The sequence below is a fragment of the Somniosus microcephalus genome, chromosome 1 (assembly GCF_052327205.1).
Source record: "Somniosus microcephalus isolate GS21.2 chromosome 1, FLI_Smic_1.0, whole genome shotgun sequence".
In the NCBI taxonomy this organism is placed as follows: Eukaryota; Metazoa; Chordata; class Chondrichthyes; order Squaliformes; family Somniosidae; genus Somniosus; species Somniosus microcephalus.
Genome location: NC_140987.1, coordinates 262,639,680 through 262,661,824, shown reverse-complemented (window position 1 = coordinate 262,661,824; position 22,145 = coordinate 262,639,680). Strand labels below are relative to the sequence as shown.

Below are 22,145 nucleotides of genomic sequence, written 5' to 3'. Positions count from 1 at the left end.
CTACTCCTGCTCCTATTTCTTATGTAAATATAGATGATCTGGTCATTATCACATTGCTGTTTGTCAGACCTTGCTGTATGCAAATTGGCTACTGCATTCTCTACATTACAACAGTGACTACACTTCAAAAGTACTTCATTGGCTGTAAAGCACTTTGGGATGTCCTGAGGTCATGCATGACACTATATAAATGCCAGTCTTCCTTCTTAAGGAAGAAACAGAACAAGCAAATACATAACTGTATAATAAGAGAATACATAAGTAAATGAATCAAAACATGGAATTAGATAGAATAAATAAAGCGAAACCATTTCCAAGGGCTGGTCGATAACCAGAGAGCACAGATTTAAGGTGATTGGCGAAACAACCAGAGGCAACGTGACAAAAAACGTTTATATGCAACGAGTGGTTAGGATTTGGAGTGAACTGCCTGGTCGGGTGGTGGATACAGATTCAATAGTGGCCGTCAAAAGAGAATTGGATAAATACCTGAAGGAGAAAAAATTGCAGGGCTATGGGGTAAGAGCCAGGGAGTGGGACTAAATCGATTACTCTATTATAGAGCCGGTGCAGATTCAATGGGCCGAATGGCCTCCTGTGCTGTACTATTCTATGATCCTATAATTGTGATCATTTATCTCTTTAATTTGATTCGTCAATTAGAACATGTCTAACACTGTATTCTTCATTGTAGGCAAGCAAGAAGCCTATAATTATTTGGTTCAGTTTCATATGAAATTTTCTTTCTAAGCGCCGACCAAAAGTAGTCCAAATTTGATGAGAAACAGCATGTGTAGAGGTCTTTTGGTTTGTGTGCCCGTTCCCAACTGTAATGAGGACAGATTTCCCACAACGAGACGGAGAGCCCAGGAAGATCTGGAAGAATCTATACCAAGCGAGGAACGAGAGCATTGCCTTCTCCTACCGCTGACACAGCTCTGGTTCAAACAGTGGTTAACATTGTATTTTAATGTATGTGTGAAGGACGCTAGCATTTCAGGCAATAACAGTCTGAGCTGCAGGAAGCAGCAAGAGATGTAAAGATTCACTGCGGATATTTTGTGCAGTGGAGAGATATATAGGAACTGGGGCAGGATCAAGACTTTTCCAAGTTTGAAGCACGAGACTTTGTCAACAACATCAGGCAGTCGTAAAACATTCTCTAGTTGAGTGCATTTTAGCTAAGTCGCCCACTACAGCTATCCTGAGATTCCTAGGTATCTTAGTAACAGGGAATGATTACTGATGTAACATTTGCAATTAACTTCTATTGGAGATAATTTACTACATCCAGCAATCGTACAGGGTTGGCGAATTGTTCCTGGAGATGAAGTGAGAAAGACTTGCCTGTTCTCCCCATCATTAGTTCCCTTCTTTTCAGAAGGATTCCGACTGCCACAATTAATGAAAAATAGAGTTGTTGTCCTGCAGGGTTTCACGATGAGTTGGACCCACTGGCACCAATTCTGGGCTGGATTTATGGAGAAAAGGCCCCTTAAGTTGCAGATTCTGCAAATCAGGCTGCAAGCACTGCGTTGATATTAATTCTCACACACGGGATCATCCACCGAGTCCGAATCGTCCCCATTCAATTGTTTTCTATGGTGGTGGGGGTTGGGGGTTACCTGTTCATTAGTGTAATGAGGGGACATTCCTCAAACCACTTGTACCAATACAATATTGCCACCGCAGGGCTGAAGTAACTCATGAACTCGCAAACAGTAGAAGCCATGAGGAAATGCGCAACAATTAACAGGGTTGCTGCCCTTTCGAAATGCATTTCATTGACAAAACCAGATACTAATTTTAACCACAAAATTACTCAAATTACGGGGTAGAAATTAGTCATGGTAGCGCAAAGCAGCCGTCATCGAACCAGCCGCCCGCTATTCACCTCCATCAGCTTCAATGCAGATTGAATAGTAACTTTAAAAAAGAGAATTGGATCTCTGCTTAAAAAGGGCTACGGGGGAATGAGCAGGGGAGCGGGACAATTGGTAGTTCTTTTCAGAGAGCCGGCACAGGTGCGATGGGTTGAATGGCCTCCGTCTGCGCTGTACAATTCTGTGAATAGGACTGAATATCAAGCAGAGTGTGCAACAGGAGGTCATTGCGATAACGCCCATTTAACGCGACTGGCCAAGACAAATTTCTAGCCCAATGTGCGTAGAGTGCAATGCACAGTCAATAACAACGACTGGTAGCTTTTACAAAGACAGCACGCTTGAGCTTTTGAAGAAATGTAGTCACTTATTTGCTCCTAAGACTCAGATCATCAAAAATGACCCAATATTTTAACCTGACATCAAAGAGTACCAGTTAAATAGATGAATAAAAGGAGAAATGAAACTCGGAGAGTTCAACAAGTTTATCTGCTGAGTAGCTGATCAGAAGACTAGGAAGATCCCACATTCGATCCCTGGTCTCTGTAGAGTTGGGTGATATCAGCTGGACTGATGGTAGCAGCAGTGTAACCGCTATCAGTAATTCTGGGATCCTGCTCAGTACCCAAGCGATCCCTGTTAGAAGTGTGTGCATGTGAACATACGTGTGAATGTTGGGTGACATATGGATCAGGCTCTGATGTCCTCCCACCCGCAATCACAACCCAACGACACTTGCTGTTTAAGCCCACACATGAAGAACAGTCATAGTGGCCAATTCTGGGCACCATACTTTAGGAAGGATGTCAAGACCTTAGAGAGGGTGCAGAGGAGATTTAGTAGAATGGGACCAGAGATGAGGGACTTCAGTTGCGTGGAGAGACTGGAGTAGTTCTCCTTAGAGCAGAGAAGGTTAAGGGGAGATCTGATAGAGGTGTTGAAAATCATGAAGGGTTTTGATAGAGTAAATAGGGAGAAACTGTTTCCAGTGACAGAAGGGTCGGTAACCAGAGGACACAGATTTAAGGTGATTGGCAAAAGAACCAGAGGCGACATGAGGATAAACATTTTTACGCAGCGAGTTATGATGATCTGGAATGCACTGGAAATGGAAGTAAAATCAGATTCAGTAGTAAAAAAGCACACAAAGCACTTGGGTTTATTTCTAGAGGGATAGAATTGAAAAGTAGGGAAGTTATGCTAAACTTGTATCGAACCTTGATTAGACCACACTTGGAGTATTGCGTACAATTCTGGTCGCCATATTATAAAAAGGATATAGAGGAACTGGAGAGGGTGCAAAAAAGATTTACAAGGATGATACCAGAGATGCAAGGGTATACCCATCAGGAAAAGATGAACAGGCTGGGTCTCTTTGAAAAGAGAAGGCTGAGGGGTGACCTAATTGAGGTCTTTAAAATTATGAAAGGTTTTGACAGAGTCGACACAGAGAGAGTGTTTACACTTGTGGGGAAGAGCAAAATTAGAGGCCATCAATATAAGATAGTCACCAAGAAATCAAATAGGGAATTCAAAAGAAACTTCTTTACCCAGAGTGTGGTGAGAATCTGGAGCTCACTACCACAGGGAGTGGTTGAAGGGAATAGTAAAGATGCATTAAGGGGAGGCTAGATAAGCATATGAGGGAGAAGGAAATAGAAGGTTATGCTGATAAAGTTAGATGAGGAAAGAGGGAGGAGGCTCGAGTGGAGCATAAGTGCCGGTGTTGACTGGTTGGGTCGAATGGCCTGTTTCTGTGCTGTATATTCGATGTAATTTTCAAAAGGGAATTGGAAGAATACTTGAAGGGGAAAAATTTGCAGGGCTATGGGGAAGGAGCAGGGGAGTAGGACTAATTGGATAGCAGGCACGATGGGCTGAATGGCCTCCTTCTGTGCTGTACCATTCTATGATTCTAGTCACTTGGACAATGACAACAGATCCATGGAATTGTACCGTAGCAAACAAGTTAATGATTTCAGATAATAAGGGGAAGAGAACTGGAGCGAAATACTTGGTATATTCATTTACCAGCTCATCGCTCACACTTACAAGCTTACATTGACAATGTCCGCCATAAAAATAGTGGGGATTTACTTGCAGCCCAGAACAGTAGTAACAGTATCAGAGGTTGCAAGTGTAGGTCACAGAGATGTCTGCCACTCATCGTCAATGGGGGTTAAGGTTCAGCAACAATATTGTATTTTAAGAAACAAAATGGTCGGGCCCAAGATCCTCTACTTTATAATCATTGTTGGCCATTGTTGACAGGGCAGGCTCGAGTGGCTGTATGGCCGACCCCTGCTCCTATTTCTTATGTTCTTATTAAAACAACAGAATCAGATGCAGTCACAGACAAGATCAAGAGCTGGAACCTCATGGAATGGGGAAGGAGAAAGTGGTTAAAAAATTTAAATCAAAGTGCACGAAGAACTGAAAACAAATACCAATTATTCTTGTGTGGCATTAATTAAATTTAATGTTTTATCAATATTTATGTTGACTTCATGACTATAATGTATGACAATTCATAAAATGAAAGGGGAAAATTAGTTTGTTAAAATACAGTTACATTGGAGGCTCCTTCAAACTGCCAAAACAGCAATGAACGCAGACCTGTTGAGGTTTAACAAAGGCATGCACCCACCATAAACCACTTTAATCACTTAATGTAATCCCCAAACATTCCTTCGCCATCCTGTAGGAAAATCAGATACAAGGGTGCGTAATGCAGAGTTAATTAAAATTCTCAAATGGGATTCTTTCAGTAATTAACCATCAGTTTCATTTCAAAATACCGATTTTCTCCACCTTACCGTAAAACCACATTCTCCAGGCAGAAGTTTTGGTATCAGATGTTTGCAAAAATAAATCAAACGGGAAAGGATAAAATGGTAAATAGTGACGTTCATGCAGGAAATTATAAAATCGATATTTGAAAGGTAATTACATTCTGCATTGATCAGGCAAGACACAGACTGCTATGCCGGTCAGAGGTTAAAGCTTTGACTTGAGCTGAGACATTAGCTTTTCCAGCTTGATGGCTAGAGACATGTCTCCTTTTATCTTCAGTTTGCCAGACATGAATGCCAGGGTTGGTTTCATTTTACCTAGAACAGAGAGAGATGATGCTTTACAAATGAAGAAAGATGCATTTGAATCACAACACAGAATTTTACAGCACAGAAACAGGCCATTCGGCCCAACTGGTCTGTGCCAGTGTTTATGCTCCACACGAGCCTCCTCCCACCCTACTTCATCTCACCCATATTAACATTTCCTTCCTCCCTCATCTGTTTATTTAGCTTCCCCTTAAATGCATCCATGCTATTTGCCTCAACCTCTCCATTTGGTAGTGAGTTCCACATTCTCACCACTCTCTGTAAAGAGGTTTCTCCTGAATTCCCTATTGGATTTATTAGCGACTATCTTATATTTACAGCCTCTAGTTTTGGACTCCCTCACAAATAGAAACATCCTCTCTACGTCTATCCTATTGAACCCCTTCATAATTTTAAAGATCTCGATTAAGTCACCTTTCAGTTTTCTCTTTTCTAGAAAAAAAGAGCTCCAGCCTGTTCAGTCTTTCCTGACAGTTGTAACCTCTCAGTTCTGGTATCATCCTTGTGAATCTTTTTTGCACCTTCCTCAGTGCCTCTATATTCTTTTTCTAATATGGAGACCAGAACTGTGCACAGTACTCATGTTTAACGTAACCTCTCTGCTTTTCAATTCTATTCCTCTGGAATTTTAATTAAATGTCAGCTAAATATTGGGAAGACAGAAGCCATTGTCTTCAGTCCCCGCCACAAGCGCCATTCCCTAACCACTGACTCCATCCCTCTCCCTGGCAACTGTCCGAGGCTGAACCAGATTGTTCACAACCTTAGTGTCATATTTGACCCCGAGATGAGCTTCCGACCACACGCCCAAGCCATCACGAAGATCACCTATTTCCACTTCCGTAACACAGCCTGTCTCCACCCCTGCCTCAGCTCATCTGCTGCTGAAACCCTCCTCCATGCCTTTGTTACCTCTAGACTTGACTATTCCAACGCACTCCTGGCCGGCCTCCCATCTCCCACCTGCCATAAACTGAAGGTCATCCAAGACTCTGCCACGTGTATCCTAACTCGTCCCGTTCACCCATCGCCCCTGTGCTCGCTGACCTACACTGGCTCCCGGTTGAGCAACACCTCCATTTTAAAATTTTCATCCTTGTTTCCAAATCCCTAGATGGCCTCGCCCCTCCTGCCGATAATTTTCACATCTTTGTATGTGAAAGGAACTGGGGTGGGGGGGGGTGCTCCTGGGACTCTGTCACACATTGCTGTCAAGCCTACCTGCTAACATGATGCAGTTGAATCTTCAGCCAACTTTGAATAAACGTGTTTTTCCATTAGCGAACATGAGTATGAATCATTTGTTCGTAAATGTCGATTGGTGGATGTAACAGATTAGAGACACGCAGAGAGCTCTAAAACGTTACATGTGCAACGTGCTCTAAGGTTTTTTAAGCTGCCAATCATTCTTCTGGCCCTCCCCAACCTCCAAAGAGAGCGACTACCCATGTAAGTATAGCAATAAAATACAGGTCGACACTCCTAGTACTGAGGGCGTGCTGCACTGTCGGAGGTGCCGTCTTTCAAATGAGACGTTAAATCGAGGCTGTCTGCCATCTCAGGTAGACGTAAAAGATCTCAGAGCACTATCTCAAAGAAGAGCAGGAGAGTTATCCCGGGTGTCCGGACCAATATTTATCCCTCAATCAACATCACGGATTATCTGATCATTATCACATTGCTGTTTGTGGGATCTTGCTGAGCACAAATTGGCGGCCACGTTTCCTACATTACAACAGTGACTACACTTCAAAAAGTACTTCATTGGCTGTAAAGTGCTTTGGGACGTCCTGAGGTTGTGAAAGACGCTGTAGAAATGCAAGTTTTTTCATTCTTTTCTTCTAACAGATTTCATTGTAGTGCTAAAACGATTTCAAAGAACTAATAACATCCAAAAAGAAAGTATAATCAGTGCATGGTCACCCTTTCTCCACACTTGTATTTAATGAATAAGTAGCTTTGACTGCAGGGACAGAAACTGCAGACTGCATTTATTTCCTACTTAAGAAGAAGCCTTTGTCAAGCCCACGTGTTTCCTATAACTTACAAGATACGTAAATTGTCAGGTTGCTGTACACAACCACAGCTTGCATTTATATAGTGTCCTAAGGCGCTTCACAGGAGCGATTATCAAAAAAAATCTCACACTAAATGTGGTAAACCACTGTTTGTATTCCACTGTGTACATGCCTGGACATGCCTCGGCTGACTCCTCCCACAAGTCCTAGTATAAAGGTGACTGCTCCCCAGCCCTTAGTATTTCTGGACCGGTCGACCACTCGAGGCAGACCTTCATTCTTTTGTTAATAAAAGCCTTTAGTTACTCTCTTAACTCTCAGTCTTTTATGAGTAATTGATAGCGCATCAGAGCCGCATAAGGAGATTAGGATAACTGACCAAAAAGCTTGGTCAAAGAGGTAGGTTTTAAGGAGTGTCTTAAAGGAGGAAAGAGAGGTGGAGGTGTTTAGGGAGGGAATTCCAGAGCTTAGGGCCTCGGCAGCTGAAGGCACGGCTGCCAATGGTGGAGCGATTATAATCGGGGATGCTCAAGAGGCCAGAATTGGAGGAGGGCAGAGATCTCGGAAGGTTGTAGGGCTGGAGGAGGTTACAGAGATAGGAAAGGGGGAGAGGCCATGAAAGGATTTGAAAACAAGGATGAGAATTTTAAAATCTAGACATTGCTTAACCGGGATCCAAGGTGGGTCAGCGAGTAGAGGGGTAATGGGTGATCGGGATTTGGTGCAAGTTAGGATACGGGAAGCAGAGCTTTGAATGAGCTCAAGTTCATGTCCCACCCACCCCACACTGTTCCCATGTCTCAGCTGATGGTGCTGTAGAACTGGCCACCATGAGGTGCACGAAAGCAGCGAGAGTTTACTCACTTGCTGTAGAAGTGCCTCGCCTCCAGTCGCCACCTCTCCAAGACATCCAGGAGCTGAGAGCAAAATGCAAAGGCAAACCCTGTCCTACCATCCTGTTAGGGAATGGATGTTCTTACTTATCAATTTATAAGTAATTTCTCAAGATAATAGGGTTCAAAGGCATTTTTTTGGAATTAAGCACACAATGATAAGTATTATTAGCTCTCCTTAAAGCAGAGAAGGTTAAGAGGAGATTTGATAGAGGTGTTCAAAATCAAGAATAGTTTTGATAGAGTAAATAATGAGAAACTGTTTCCAATGACAGAAAAGAAAGACTTGCATTTATATAGCACCTTTCACAACCTCAGGATGTTCCAAAGCGCTTTACAGCCAATCAAGTACTTTTTCCAAGTTTAACATCTCATCTGAAAGATGGCACCTCCAACAGTGCAGCACTCCCTGGCGTGTCGGCCTAGATTTTGTGCTCAAGTCTCTGGAGTGGGAATTGAACTCAGAACCTTCTGACTCAGAAGCAAGAGTTCTACCCACTGAGCCACTGGCTGACAGGAAGGTCGGTAACCAGAGGACACAGATTTAAGGTCATTGGCAAAAGAACCAGAGGCGAGATGAGGAATCTTTTTTTTTATACAGCGAGTTGTTGTAATTTGGAATGCACTGCCTGAAAGGACGGTGGAAGCAGATTCAACAGTAATTTTCAAAAGGGAATTGGATACATACTTGAAAGGAAAACAGTTACAGGGTTATGGGGAAAGAGCGGGGGAGTGGGATTAATTCGATAGCTCTACCAAAGAGCTGACACAGGCATGATAAGCCGAATGGCCTCCTTCTGTGCTGTATCATTCAATGATTACTAATAATTACATATATACAATGATACAAAGATTACCTCATCCCGTTATTCACTTAATGAATTTCAGTTTTAACAAGAAGGCCTCCCATACACCTTATCAAGGCTTTATCTTGACTAGGTTGTCAATCAAATCATTCAACAGCAGAGAGTTACAGGGGCCCCAAGCCTCACTTACAGGCAAGTTCTCACTTGCCTTGCGCAGATGTGTCCTTGGAAGACGTTAATCCCAAGCAGGAGAGCGGAGATATCGACGGGGCTGGGACAATGCAAGTTTGTAGCCAAATGCTTATCAGCTAAAGTCTCTGTGTGGTAACTTTTAATTCTGACTGAACATGGAAACTCACTTCACAGAACAAGCAAAAGCTAAATGTTAATAGAAAGACGTAACCCTTTCCTTACAATCCCTTGGCACAACTGGTTAGATTCCAATGCTCCATCCCAATTTAAGACTTTTACATACCACTGAATGACACTTGCCAACTTTCAGAACAAACATGGTTCCAGCTACATACTGCAGTCGTGATTTTGCTAGATTTGTAATGTTAGTAATTGAATCAGAAAAATATTTCCACATTTCCAATATTTTTAATTTAAGTCTTTCGATTCAATCCAAAAAATGCTACTCAAAGGGGTTCACATCACTGTTTCAACGCAATATGATTTATTTTACTTTTCAAACTCCTTGTGCTGTAAGTTGCTATAAAGGTCAGTTTCCCATCATGCAGCAGAACTGAACAATCCGTAAAGGGTTAAATTATGAGCGCAAGTTGCACAGACTAGGCGGCTTGTATTCCCTTGAGTATAGAAGACTAAGGGGTGATCGAATTGAGGTGTTTAAGATGATTAAAGGATTTGATAGGGTAAATAGAGAAAAACTATTTCCTCTGGTGGCAGAGTCCAGAACAAGGGGGCATAACCTTAAAATTAGAGCCAGGCTGTTCAGGGTGATGTCAAGAAGCACTTCTTCACACAAAGGACAAGTGGAAATCTAGAACTCCCCTGCCCCCCAAAAAAAGCTGCTGAAGTTGGGGGCTCAATAGAGCATTTCAAAACTGAGATTGATAGAATTTTGTTGGCCAGGTCACTCCCTATGTCTGTAACCTCCTCCAGGCCTATAACCAACGTTCCCGCTAAGCTGCACGGCCACGCGGCCGTCTGGAGGTCCTGCACAGTCCACTCATCGGCTTTTCAATGGGAGAAACTGCGCATGCACAAAATTTTGACTGGGCTGCGCAGCCCCTTATAGAGACCGTGCACCAAAAAAAATTAGGGGGACAGTGCCTAAAACCCTCAGATCTCCAATTCTGGCCTCTTGCGCATCCCCAATTTTAATCGCTCCACCATTGGCAGCCGTGCCTTCAGCTGCCAAGGCCCTAACCTCTGGAATTCTCTCCCTAAACCTCTCCGCCTCTCTTTCCTCTTTTAAGACACTCCTTAGAATCTACCACTTGACCAAGCCCTGTCCTAATATCTCTTTATGTGGCTCGGTGTCAAATTTTGTCTGATAACGCTCCTGTGAAGTGCCTTGGAATGATTTACTACTTTAAAGGCGCTATATAAATGCAAGTTATTGTTGTTAGGCAAGGGTATTAAGGTTTACGGAACCAAGACAGGTAGATGGAAGTTGAGGTACAGATCAGCCATGATCTCATTGAATGGCAGAACAGGCTCGAGGGGCTGAATGGCCTTCTCCTGTTCATATAAAGACTTACCTGCAAACATGTTCACAAAGTCCTCACTGCTCATGTTCATCAGTACATCCGCCTTCCCTGGGAAGCTTCCATGCCCAGTGCTGCCATTTCCATTCTTTAGATCAATGTACCAGGTTCCTGGGTGGTCACCTGCTTAAGCACATCATAAAGATATAATTAAAAGGTCAAATGAGAGCATTTCGACATGAACTGCGTATTGGCATTAAAAATCTTTCATGCAAGTTAGAGCAAAAAAAAATGGTGCAGCGCTTCAAGGAACATAGGTAAGGAGAGCATCTTTATAACCCCACAGTGTTACATTACTGTGGGTCAAACAAGCAGTTGTGATGTTAAAATGAAAGCCATTTCCTGTTCTGAATAGACTGGTCCTTGGATAGACTTAACAAGAGTTTGGCCATGAAAGGGAAGAGTAACAACTAATAACATTATGAAGAGATTTAAAGTGAGGCCAACACGTTAATCACCATTTTACTTCATAGTGCTAAATTCTTCAAAATTCCCCAGCTATTTCCAGAGATGACAGATTTAAAGTGGCAAAAAAACCAGAAAAGAATTTTTTTTATGCAACGAGTTATGATGATCTGGAATGCACTGCCTGAAATGGTGGTGGAAGCAGATTCAGTAGTAACTTTCAAAAGGGAATTGGATAAATACTTGAAAGGGAAAGATTTGCACGGCTATGTGGAAAGAACATAAGAATTAGGAGCAGGAGTCGGCCATACGGCCCCTCGAACCTACTCCGCCATTCAGTAAGATCGTGGATGATCTTCGACCTCAACTCCACTTTCCTGCTCGATCTCCATATCCCTCGATTCCTCTGGAATCCAAAAATCTATCTATCTCAGCCTTGAATATACTCAACGACTGAGCATCCACAGCATTTTGGGGCAGAGAATTCCAATGATTCACAACATTCAGTGAAGAAATTCCTCCTCATCTCAGTCTTAAAAGCCTGGCCCCTTATCCTGAGACTATTCCCCTTAGTTCTAGACTCTCCAGCCAGAGGAAACAATCTCTCAGCTTTTATCTTGTCAAGCCCTCTCAGAATCTTGTATGTTTCACTGAGATCACCTCTCATTCTTCTAAACTCCAGAGAGTATAAGCCCAATCTACTCAATCTCTCCTCATTGGACAACCTTCTCATCCCAGGGATCAATCCAGTGAACCTTCGTTGCACCGCCTCTAAGGCAAGTATATCTTTCCTTAAATAAGGAGACCAAAACTGTGCACAGTACTCCAGGTGTGGTCTCACCAGAGCCCTGTACAATTGTAGCAAGATTTCCTTATTCTTGTACTCCAACCCTCTTGCAATAAAGGCCAACATGCCGTTTGCCTTCCTAATTGCTTGCTGTACCTGCATGCTAACTCTGTTTCTTGTACTGGGACACCTAAATCTCTCTGAACACCAACATATAATAGTTTCTCACCATTTAAAAACTAATCTGTTTTTCTATTCCTACCAAAGTGAATAACCTCACATTTCCCCACATTATACTCTATCTGCCAGCTTATTGCCCACTCACTTAACCTGTCTATATCTCTTTGCATGCTCTTTGTGTCCTCCTCACAACCTACTTTTCCACCTAGCTTTGTATCATCAGCAAACTTAGATTTATTACACTCGGTCCCTTCATCTATGTCATTATATATAGATTGTTAATAGCTGAGGCCCAAGCACTGATCCTTGCGGCACCTCACGACAGGAAACTCTCTTTTAACCGGCACCTAAATAACCGGAAACCTCTGTTAACCGGCAAAATGCAGGAGTAGGTTCAGTTAAGTTTTACTTCATATTAGTGGCAGTTCCTGGATCTGTGGCTGTGTAACTGGGGTTTGTGCACTTGTTGCTAAGCAACAGGGATGCTTGGTCTGTGGCCGGAGTTCCTGCACATGTTGCTAAGCAACAGGGAAGCCTGCATTTGTTGCTGTGTACAGAGCTCTTGTACCTTTTAAACTATACCTCTCTGTAATCCGGACTTTTTGATAAGCCGGCACCACGGCGGTTACGTTGGTGCCGGATAATAGTTTCCTGCAGTTACAGCCTGCCAATCTGAAAATGACCCGTTTATTCCTATTCCCTGTTTTCTGTCTGTTACCCAATCCTTTATCCATACTAATAACTTACTTCCAACCCCATGTGCCCTTATCTTGCTTAACAACTTTTTATGTGGCACCTTATCAAATGCCTTTTGGAAATCCAAATGTACTACATCCATTGATTCCCCTTTATCTACCCTAGAAAGAGCAGGGGGGGGGAGTGGGATTAATTGGATGTCTCTTTCAAAGAGCTGGTACAGGCATGATGGGCCGAACAGCCTCCTTCTGTGCTGTATGATTCCATGTCTATATCAGAATTATCCCGATAATCCAGCCGGGTTGAAAAGATGAAACCCAGAGGTCAAGCATTATAAAAGCAGAATGACAGTTAACAGAAAACGTTAAGAAAAAAAAGCACATCTTTGGAACTCGGAACATTTGCACCGCAAAATGAGCCAAGGCTGACCAACAGCTGCAAAAAGTTGGAAAAAACAGCCCTGAAAATATACCTTATGACATGTGAAGAGAGTTGTTCACCTTTTCAGTCACAAACACCCCCCACCCCAGTGACTGCTGAACAAAATTCCAAAAGGGGGAGGAGGCAGCTAATGATCCCATTCAAATTAATGTTACACTTTGTGAAGATAGTTGCAAGTGTCTGGTTATTTAAAACATTTTACTTGTTGCTTTCAAAAGGTCTTTTGCTGATTAAATCTGAAATATGCCGATTATGAATGACGACCCAAAAGAGCATGAAGCTAATTTTACCCAAAGTTCAGGGGAAAACAAAAAAGGGAAAAAGCAGGTCTACCTATTAAACATTTAAGAGAACATACTCCCACATACTTGGTTCAGTTCTGGTCAACTTACTGACAAAAAGGCAGTCAGTGGAAAGGGTGGTTCTGAGTCCTCAATCAGTCACTGAGCTATGGAGAGATGCTAATTGGCCTTGGTACGTGGGCTGGGATTGGAAAAGCTGATCACAATACTCAAATATTATGAAGGGAGTCTACTGATTAGATCAGGAGAAATTATTTTATTTCAACTGTGTAATGAAATCTGTTTGTCTTGATCCTGTATTCGTTTTGCACTCATGTATGTTACCCTCCCCCACTGTGTATAGTTTCACTTCCTCTTTCCCAACTAACCTGGGAGGTTCCAGGTGTTGGCTCTTGGCTCCGCCCCTGACTTCTCTTACATAAAGATCCCAGGATCTGTATGACTCATTCCTGTGAACCAGTCGGCGTGTTGAGATGTTAGCTCGGATCTTAGTGATTAAAAGCCAACTTGTTTAAGTCTATAACTTCTAGTTTTGTGGTTATTGAAGGCCCATCAATTTTAATCACTAAAGAATACTAGGATGGATCGACTCCTAAAACCAGAGCGTCTGGACTTAGATCCACATTCTGCTGAAGCATCAAATCAATTTGGACACTGGCTCAAATGCTTCAAACTCTTCGCGGGGGCCTCATCCGCTAGCGAGGTAGATAAACTGAGTCTACTGACTACTCGCGTAAGTCATCGGATTTATTCGTTCATCCGGGAGGCCACCTCTTACACGGAGGCCATCACTATCCTGAAGGCCCAATATCAGAGGCCGGTAAACGAAGTGTACGCCAGACATCTGCTGGCTACACGCAGGCAGCGACCAGAGGAATCAATGGACGATTTCTTACAGGGCCTAAAGGACCTGGTCCGGGACTGTAACTGCAAGGCCGTGACGGCCAACGCGTACTCTTGACGAATTGGTCCGCGATTCCTTCATCACGGGCCTCAAATCGAATTATATCCGGCAGAGACTGCTGAAGAAGGAGGTCCTGGACTTAAAAAAGGCAGTGGCCACTGCGCGATCGCTGGACGTGGCCCAGAGAAACTCGGACTCTTATTCTTCCGGCCATGCGGCCCTCACCGCCTCGTGCACGCCGAGGGGGCCGCCATCTTGGAATCAGCCATCTTCCCCATCCAGGTCTCAAACCAGCTCTACGCCGCCGGAGTCCCCACACAGAAGTTCACCCAGGAGTCCTACTACAGCGGCAATGTCTCGAGGCCTGAAATGCTACTTCTGCGGCCAGGCCAAGCACCCCAGACAACGATGCCCAGCGAAGGACGCTACATGCTTCAAATGTAAGAAAAAGGGGCATTTTAGCAAAGTCTGCAGGGGGAATCTGATTTCCAACTCCGTCACCGCCTCGTGCGTGCTGTGCGGGCCGCCATCTTGGGATCCACCATCTTTTCCCAACTCAACGGCCGCCCAGGGCCCAACAGTGGCTTCGATCACGGTGGATCAATCCAGGCCACACCCGTTGACAAAATCCATGATGGACATACAGGTAAACGGGAATTTAACGAAATGTTTAATTGACTGTGGGAGTACCGAGAGTTTTATCCACCCTAGCCTGGTACGGTGGCACTCATTAACGGTAACCCCTACACGGAGCAGAATTGCTATGGCTGCTAAGCCCCACACTTCAGACATTTTGGGCTACTGTGTGGTAACACTGACTGTAAAAGGCACGGACTACAAGGATTTTAAACTCCTCGTGATGCCAGAACTCTGTGTTAATGTAATCTTGGGCCTGGACTTCCAGTGCCACCACGAAAGTGTCACGCTAGCATATGGCGGGTCCCAGCCGTCACTCAGTCTGTGGCCTATCAACCTTAAAAATCAGCCCGCCCTCTTTATTCGCTAATCTCGCTCCGAACTGTAGGCCCATAGCGACCAAAAGTAGACGGTACAGTCTGGAAGACAGACACTTTATCAAGGCGGAAGTGGACAGACTCCTGCGGGAAGGCATTGTTGAATGCAGTACCAGCCCGTGGCGTGCCCAAGTAGTCATAGTTAAAAATAGCGAAAAGAAACGGATGGTAATTGACTACAGCCAGACTGTTAATATTTATACCCAGCTGGACGCCTACCCTTTACCCCGCATATCAGAAATGGTCAACCAGATTGTGCAATACCGAGTCTTCTTGACTATCGACCTCAAATCCGCGTATCACCAGCTCCCCATTAGAACGGAGGACCGCCCATACACCGCCTTCGAGGTGAACGGGCGCCTCTACCATTTTCTCAGAGTGCCCTTCGGGGTAACAAATGGGGTCTCGGTCTTCCAACGTGAGATGGACCGCATGGTTGACGAGAATAAACTACAAGCTACCTACCCCTATCTGGACAATGTCACTATCTGCGGGCACAACCAGCAAGACCACGATCTAAATCTTGCGAGATTTTTAAAAACTGCCCTGAAGCTGAATCTAACCTACAACGAAGACAAATGTGTCTTCAACACAACCCGTCTCTGTATCCTCGGCTGTGTGGTGGAAGATGGGGTAATTGGACCGGACCCTGACCGATTACGCCCCCTAAAGGAACTGCCCCTGCCACACAATCCCAAAGCTTTAAAAAGGTGCCTGGGATTTTTTTCGTATTATGCCCAATGGGTGCCCAATTACTCTGATAAGGCCCGACCCCTCATTAAATCGACGTCCTTCCCACTATCAGCTGAAGCTCGGGAGGCTTTCACCAGTATTAAACAGGACATTGAAAGGGCTGCAGTGTGTGCAGTGGACGAATGCATTCCCTGTCAAGTCGAAAGCGATGCGTCAGACTTTGCCTTAGCTGCGACCCTCAATCAGGCTGGGAGACCTGTGGCCTTCTTCTCCCGAACCCTTCAGGGACCTGAAATCAGGCACTCTTCTGTCGAGAAGGAGGCACAGGCTATAGTGGAGGCAGTGCGGCACTGGAGACACTACCTAGCCGGCAAACGTTTCACCCTGCTCACCGACCAGCGGTCGGTGGCTTTCATGTTTAATAACAAAGGGGGAAAATCAAGAATGACAAAATACTCAGGTGGAGGATCGAACTATCCACGTTCGACTATGATATTATGTACAGGCCGGGAGCCCTTAATGAACCCCCAGACGCCCTATCGCGGGGAATGTGTGCCAGCATTCATACGGACAAATTACAGGGTCTCCACAACGACCTCTGTCACCCAGGGGTCACCCGACTATACCATTTTATAAAGTCCTGCAATCTGCCCCACTCCATCGAGGAGGTCAGGGCAATGACCAGAGCCTGCCGCATCTGTGCGGAATGCAAGCCTCGTTTCTACAGGCCTGACCGTGCACACCTTATCAAAGCCACACGGCCATTCGAGCGCCTAAGTCTGGGCTTAAAGGGACCCCTTCCCTCTGCCGACCGTAACGTATACTTCCTCAATATCATCGATGAATATTCCCGCTTCCCCTTCGCCATTCCCTGCCCAGACATGACCAGTGCCACGGTCATCAAGTGTCTCTGTAATCTATTCTGCATGTTTGGCATGCCGAACTACATACACAGCGATAGGGGGACGTCATTCATGAGTGACGAGCTGCGCCAGTTCTTGCTCTCGAAGGGGATAGCCACTAGCAGAACCACTAGCTACAACCCCCAGGGTAATGGGCAAGTGGAAAGGGAGAATGCTACTGTTTGGAAGGCTGTCACGTTAGCCTTAAAGTCAAAAGGCCTTCCGACCTCCCGCTGGCAGGAAGTCCTCCTAGACGTGCTCCACTCCATAAGGTCTCTGTTATGTACTGCCACTAACGCTACCCCTCACAAAAGGATGTTCGTTTTCCCCTGGAAATCCACCTCGGGCATATCTCTACCCGCGTGGCTGACGTCTCCGGGGACAGTACTATTGCGGAAGCACGTGAGAGGCCATAAAACGGACCCCCTTGTGGAAAAGGTACAGCTCCTCCATGCAAACCCTCAGTACGCCTATATCGAATACTCTGATGGGCGAGAGGACACTGTTTCCATAAAAGACCTCGCTCCCTCGGGGAGCGGAGAGAACGATGGGAGACTACCCGATGAAGACCTAAACTACAAAGAGACAGGATGCCCAGAGGTATCAATACCCAACTTTAACCTGGAGGACACTGCAGATAACCTGGAAGACACTGCGGAGGCCCAGACAGCGGAGGAACCAGAATCCACTCCCCTAGAGGCACCCCAACCGGCTTTGCGCCGATCACCGAGAACTGCAAAACCTCCTGACAGACTCACTTATACCAACTTTTAAGAAACATCACCCCGATGGACTAAATCTATAGAAGGGGTGAATGTAATGAAATCTGTTTGTCTTGATCCTGTATTCGTTTTGCACTCATGTATATTACCCTCCCCCACTGTGTATAGTTTCACTTCCTCTTTCCCGACTAACCTGGGAGGTTCCAGGTCTTGGCTCTTGGCTCCGCCCCTGACTTCTCTTACATAAAGATCCCAGGATCTGTATGACTCATTCCTGTGAACCAGTCGGCGTGTTGAGATGTTAGCTCTGATCTTAGTGATTAAAAGCCAACTTGTTTAAGTCTATAACTTCTAGTTTTGTGGTTATTGAAGGCCCATCAAACTGTAAAGCTATGGAAAGCATGTAAAGTCTCTCTATAGATAACACTTGGTCCATGTGATCTCCTGGACTGGGTTCGATGGCCTGAGGGGGTCGGAGAGGAATTTTTCAGTGTATTTATTCCCTTATTGGCGCTGGGTTTTTTCCTCTTTTTTATTTGCCTCTCCCAGGAGATTACATGGCTGCAGGGGGAGGGATAAAGTGTCAAGTCACAACGCTCCAGCTATCATGGTGTGGGGCAGGCTTGATGGATCAGCTGGTTTTTTCCCCCGTCCTGTCCCGTCAATTTTGTATGTTCGTGTGTATGCATTTCACATTCAGAAGTTAACTTCTGAAATAAACTGTCATTTTAGTGTAATAACTGTGGGTTCAGAGAAAGCATTTTAAGAATTAAATGTAAACAGGATTGATTCAGGAGGGAATCGGAATGGGGTTTGGGGAAAGATGAGCCTGGTGCCTAAGCACGAGGGAGGCAAGAACGTTCTGTATGATTTTTTTTTTTAAATAATCGGGTCCAAAGTAATTCGAACCGAGAACTAAATTTACTTAATTTCACAGATGTAACTTTACCAGACAATTCAAACTGATACACTCCTCCGGTGGTTTTTACCACGTCAGCAGTGAGCGCTCCTTCGATAGCCTTGAAAGTCTCAACAACAGGTCCCTCGCCAGCTGCTGAAACCTGATGCTTTTCTGATTGAAACTTAGGAGTCGCACCTACAAAAAAAAAATGAAGTTAATATCTTGAATTCTGCTTTGTGAATTCAGCCAATGGAGTCACAACATTGATATATTCACATACACAAATCTTTGAAGGTGGCAGGACCAGTTGATAAGGTTGTTTAAAAAAGGCATATGGGATCCTTGTCTTTATAAATTGAGGCATAGAGTACAAAACAAAGACGTTATGCTATATCTTTACCAATCATTGGTTGGTCCTCAGCTGGAATATTGTGTTCAATACTGGGCTCCACACTTTAGGAAAGATATCAAGGCCTTGGAGAGGGTGCAGAGGAGATTTACTGGAATGGTACCAGGAATGAGGGACTGCAGTTATGTGGAGAGACTAGAGAGGCTGAGATTGTTCTCCTTAGAGCAGAGAAGGTTAAGGGGAGATTTAATAGGGGTGCTCCAAATTATGAAGAGTTTTGACAGAAATTAAGGAAAAACCATTTCCAGTGGCAGGAGGGTCAGTAACCAGAGGACAGAGATTTAAGGTAATTGTCAAAAGAACCAGACAGGAGAGGAGGAGAAATGTTTTTACTCAGCGAGTTATGATCTGGAATGCACTGCCTGAAAGGGTGGTGGAAGCAGATTCAATAGTAACTTTCAAAAGGGAATTGAATATATACTTGAAGGGACACAATTTGCTGGGCTATGGGGAAAAAGCAGTGTAGTGGGACTAATTGGATAGCTCTTTCAAAGAGCCGGCACAGGCACAATGGGCTGAATGTTCCCTTCCGTGCTGTATGATTCAATGATAACCATAGAGCTGTAGGCTGGGCTCTACTGAGAAAATAAGAGGAGTGCCAGGCCAGCAATAAGAATAAATTCAATAAATGAAAGGAGTAAACACATCAAGATATGTGGTAGATGTAACGCACTGTCTGAAAGTTTCATGACCCGAGTTGATCCACTGTAAATCTCATGTTCATATATAGTGCTTCATCCCAAATACAACCAGCTTTACTAAAAATGACTGACGTCAGGAGGAGGTTGTAAGGTCCAGCAGCTCTGATAGAAGTGTGGTGAACTCCTGCGTTAGGGTCCAGGCCCAAACCCAGCTTCCACCAAATTCAACATCAAGTTATCTCATGTGCATACATGGACTCTACCCCTATGACTGGGCCTCATTGGAGAAAACCACTCCATATTAAAAGAGAACATAAGTAACCCTCTCCGTTGCCTGTCAATCCATACACGGCAACAATAGCAGGTTTGAAGAGACACCTGACCTTTGTGGCTGAGAGCTGAAATGCTTACAATTAATTAACCAACCCTGTGGTTGGAATATTGTTCGGGGTATCAATAAAAAGATTCAGAAAAAAAATCTATAAAATCAATGTGACTGTAATAAAATAACCATTTAAAATATAGGGCCATGTCTTGCTGGAAAAATAACAGCCCGTTAACGACGCATGCTGTTAGTAATGCGCAAAGTGGCCAGCAAGTTCAGGGGATGAAGAGAAACGCCACGAGTTGCGAATCTCCAGAACTTGCTGGTCGACTTACACCGCTCCGATGATTGCTTCGCACAAACGGCATCTCGCCCTTAGACTCCCCGTTATATAGAAGAACTTGCTGGATTTGCGCATTAATCTCACTGCAGAAAGTTAGGGCTCAATTAATACCCTTTTAACAATGTGATAATTGTTAATGCATTGCCAATCAATCTCTCTGGTCCAGAAAGGTGACAATTTAAACTGTTCAAATCTCATCCCTACATGTAATAAATTGTTAGAGATTTTAAAAAATTTCAAATTTAATTCTTTTCTTCTGTCTTTTTCCCCTCTCTATGTCTCTTTCAGTACCCGATTTGACACTCATTCACCCCATTTCTTCTCCGTCATTCCTCTGTTTCTTTCTCAATCCTTAAATATCATTGGTTAAGGAGACAGACTGTTGTCCCGTCGTTCACTGAGGTCCCAGATGCCCTGTTGCCCTCGCACTCATCAACTCGCACTTCCAGAAAATTATGGCTTAAAAACGTTGAGTTAAAGGGTGCAGGAAAAAGTTGAACTAACAACGCGCTCCAGCAAATTCCAGTCCATTCCGATTTACAGTGCAGATCACTGACAATATAGTGCCCGGCGGTGCCGAGGCTTTTTTGAGGGCATGTTGTTGTTGGGAGGGGCGGAGGGCGGGCGCGACGGGGGGGGGGGGGGGGCGGAGGGCGGGCGCGAACGGGGGGGGGGGGGCGGGCGCGACGGGGGGGCGGGCGCTGACGGGGGGGGCGCGACGGGGGGCGGGGCGCGACGGGGGGGGCGGAGGGCGGGCGCGACGGGGGGGGGGGCGGAGGGCGGAGCGCGACCGGGGGGGGGGCGGAGGGGCGGGCGCGACCGGGGGGGGGCGGAGGGCGGGCGCGACCGGGGGGGGGCGGAGGGCGGGCGCGACCGGGGGGGGGGCGGAGGGCGGGCGCGACCGGGAGGGGGGCGGAGGGCGAGGGCGCGACCGGGGGGGGGGGTGGGCGTGAGGGCGGGCTGCGACCGGGGGGGTGGGGGCGGAGGGGCGGGCGCGACCGGGGGGGGGGGGCGGGGTGCGGGCGCGACCGGAGGGGGGGGGGGGGGCGGGGAGCGGGCGCGACGGGGGGGGGGGTGCGGTGGGGGCGAGGGCGCGACCGGGGGGGTGCGGAGGCGCGACCGGGAATGAGAGGCGCGACCCGTGGGAAGAGAGAGGGCGCGACCGGGGAAGAGAGAGGGCGCGACCGGGGGAAGAGAGAGGGCGCGACCGGGGAAGAGAGAGGGCGCGACCGGGAAGAGAGAGGGCCGACCGGGGAAGAGAAGAGGGCGCGACCGGGGAAGAGAGAGGCGCGACCGGGAAGAGAGAGAGCGCGACCGGGAGAAGAGAGAGGAGCGCGACCGGGGAAGAGAGAGAGCGCGACCGGGAAGAGAGAGAGCGCGACCGGGAGAGAGAGAGCGCGACCGGGGAAGAGAGAGAGAGCGACCGGGGAAGAGAGAGAGCGCGACCGGAGAGAGACCGGAGAGAGAGCGCGACCGGGGAAGAGATGAGAGCGCGCCGGGGAAGAGAGAGAGCGCGACCGGGGAAGAGGAGAGAGCGCGACCGGGGAAGAGAGAGAGCGCGACCGGGGAAGAGAGAGAGCGCGACCGGAGAGAAGCGCGCGACCGGGAGAGAGCGCGCGACCGGGAAGAGAGAGCGCGCGACCGGGGAAGAGAGAGAGCGCGACCGGGGAAGAGAGAGCGCGCGACCGGGGAAGAGAGAGAGCGCGACCGGGGAAGAGAGCGCGGACTGGGGAAGAAGAGAGAGAGAGAGAGAGAGAGAGAGGGGGGGGGGGGGGGGGGGGGGGAGGGGGGGGGGGGAGGGGGGGGGGGGGAGAGGTGGGGGGGGGGGGGGGGGGGGGGGGGTGGGGGGAGAGGGAGGGGACAGAGAGAGAGAGAGGGGGGAGGGGAGGGGCAGAGAGAGAGGGGGGGAGGGGGGGAAGGAGGGGACAGAGAGAGAGAGGGGGAGGGAGGGGACAGGGAGGGAGGGGACAGAGAAAGAGGGGGAGGGAGAGAGGGAGAGGGAGGGGGAGCGAGAGAGGGGGGAGGG

At 46.5% G+C, this 22,145-nt stretch overlaps 1 protein-coding gene across 1 annotated transcript in view; it reads right to left on the bottom strand.

Moving 5' to 3' along the window:
• Positions 1–4,333: 4,333 nt before the first annotated feature.
• Positions 4,334–22,145, bottom strand: part of hsdl2 (hydroxysteroid dehydrogenase like 2) — a 183,658-nt gene continuing 165,846 nt past the window's right edge. The window contains exons 5-7 of the mRNA XM_085984644.1: positions 18,450–18,616; positions 10,450–10,578; positions 4,334–4,993 (exon numbers count right to left, since the gene is read on the bottom strand). Coding sequence (XP_085840770.1) covers positions 4,881–4,993; positions 10,450–10,578; positions 18,450–18,616 — 409 coding nt within the window. The 3' untranslated portion in view covers positions 4,334–4,880. The remainder of the gene's footprint in view (positions 4,994–10,449; positions 10,579–18,449; positions 18,617–22,145) is intronic.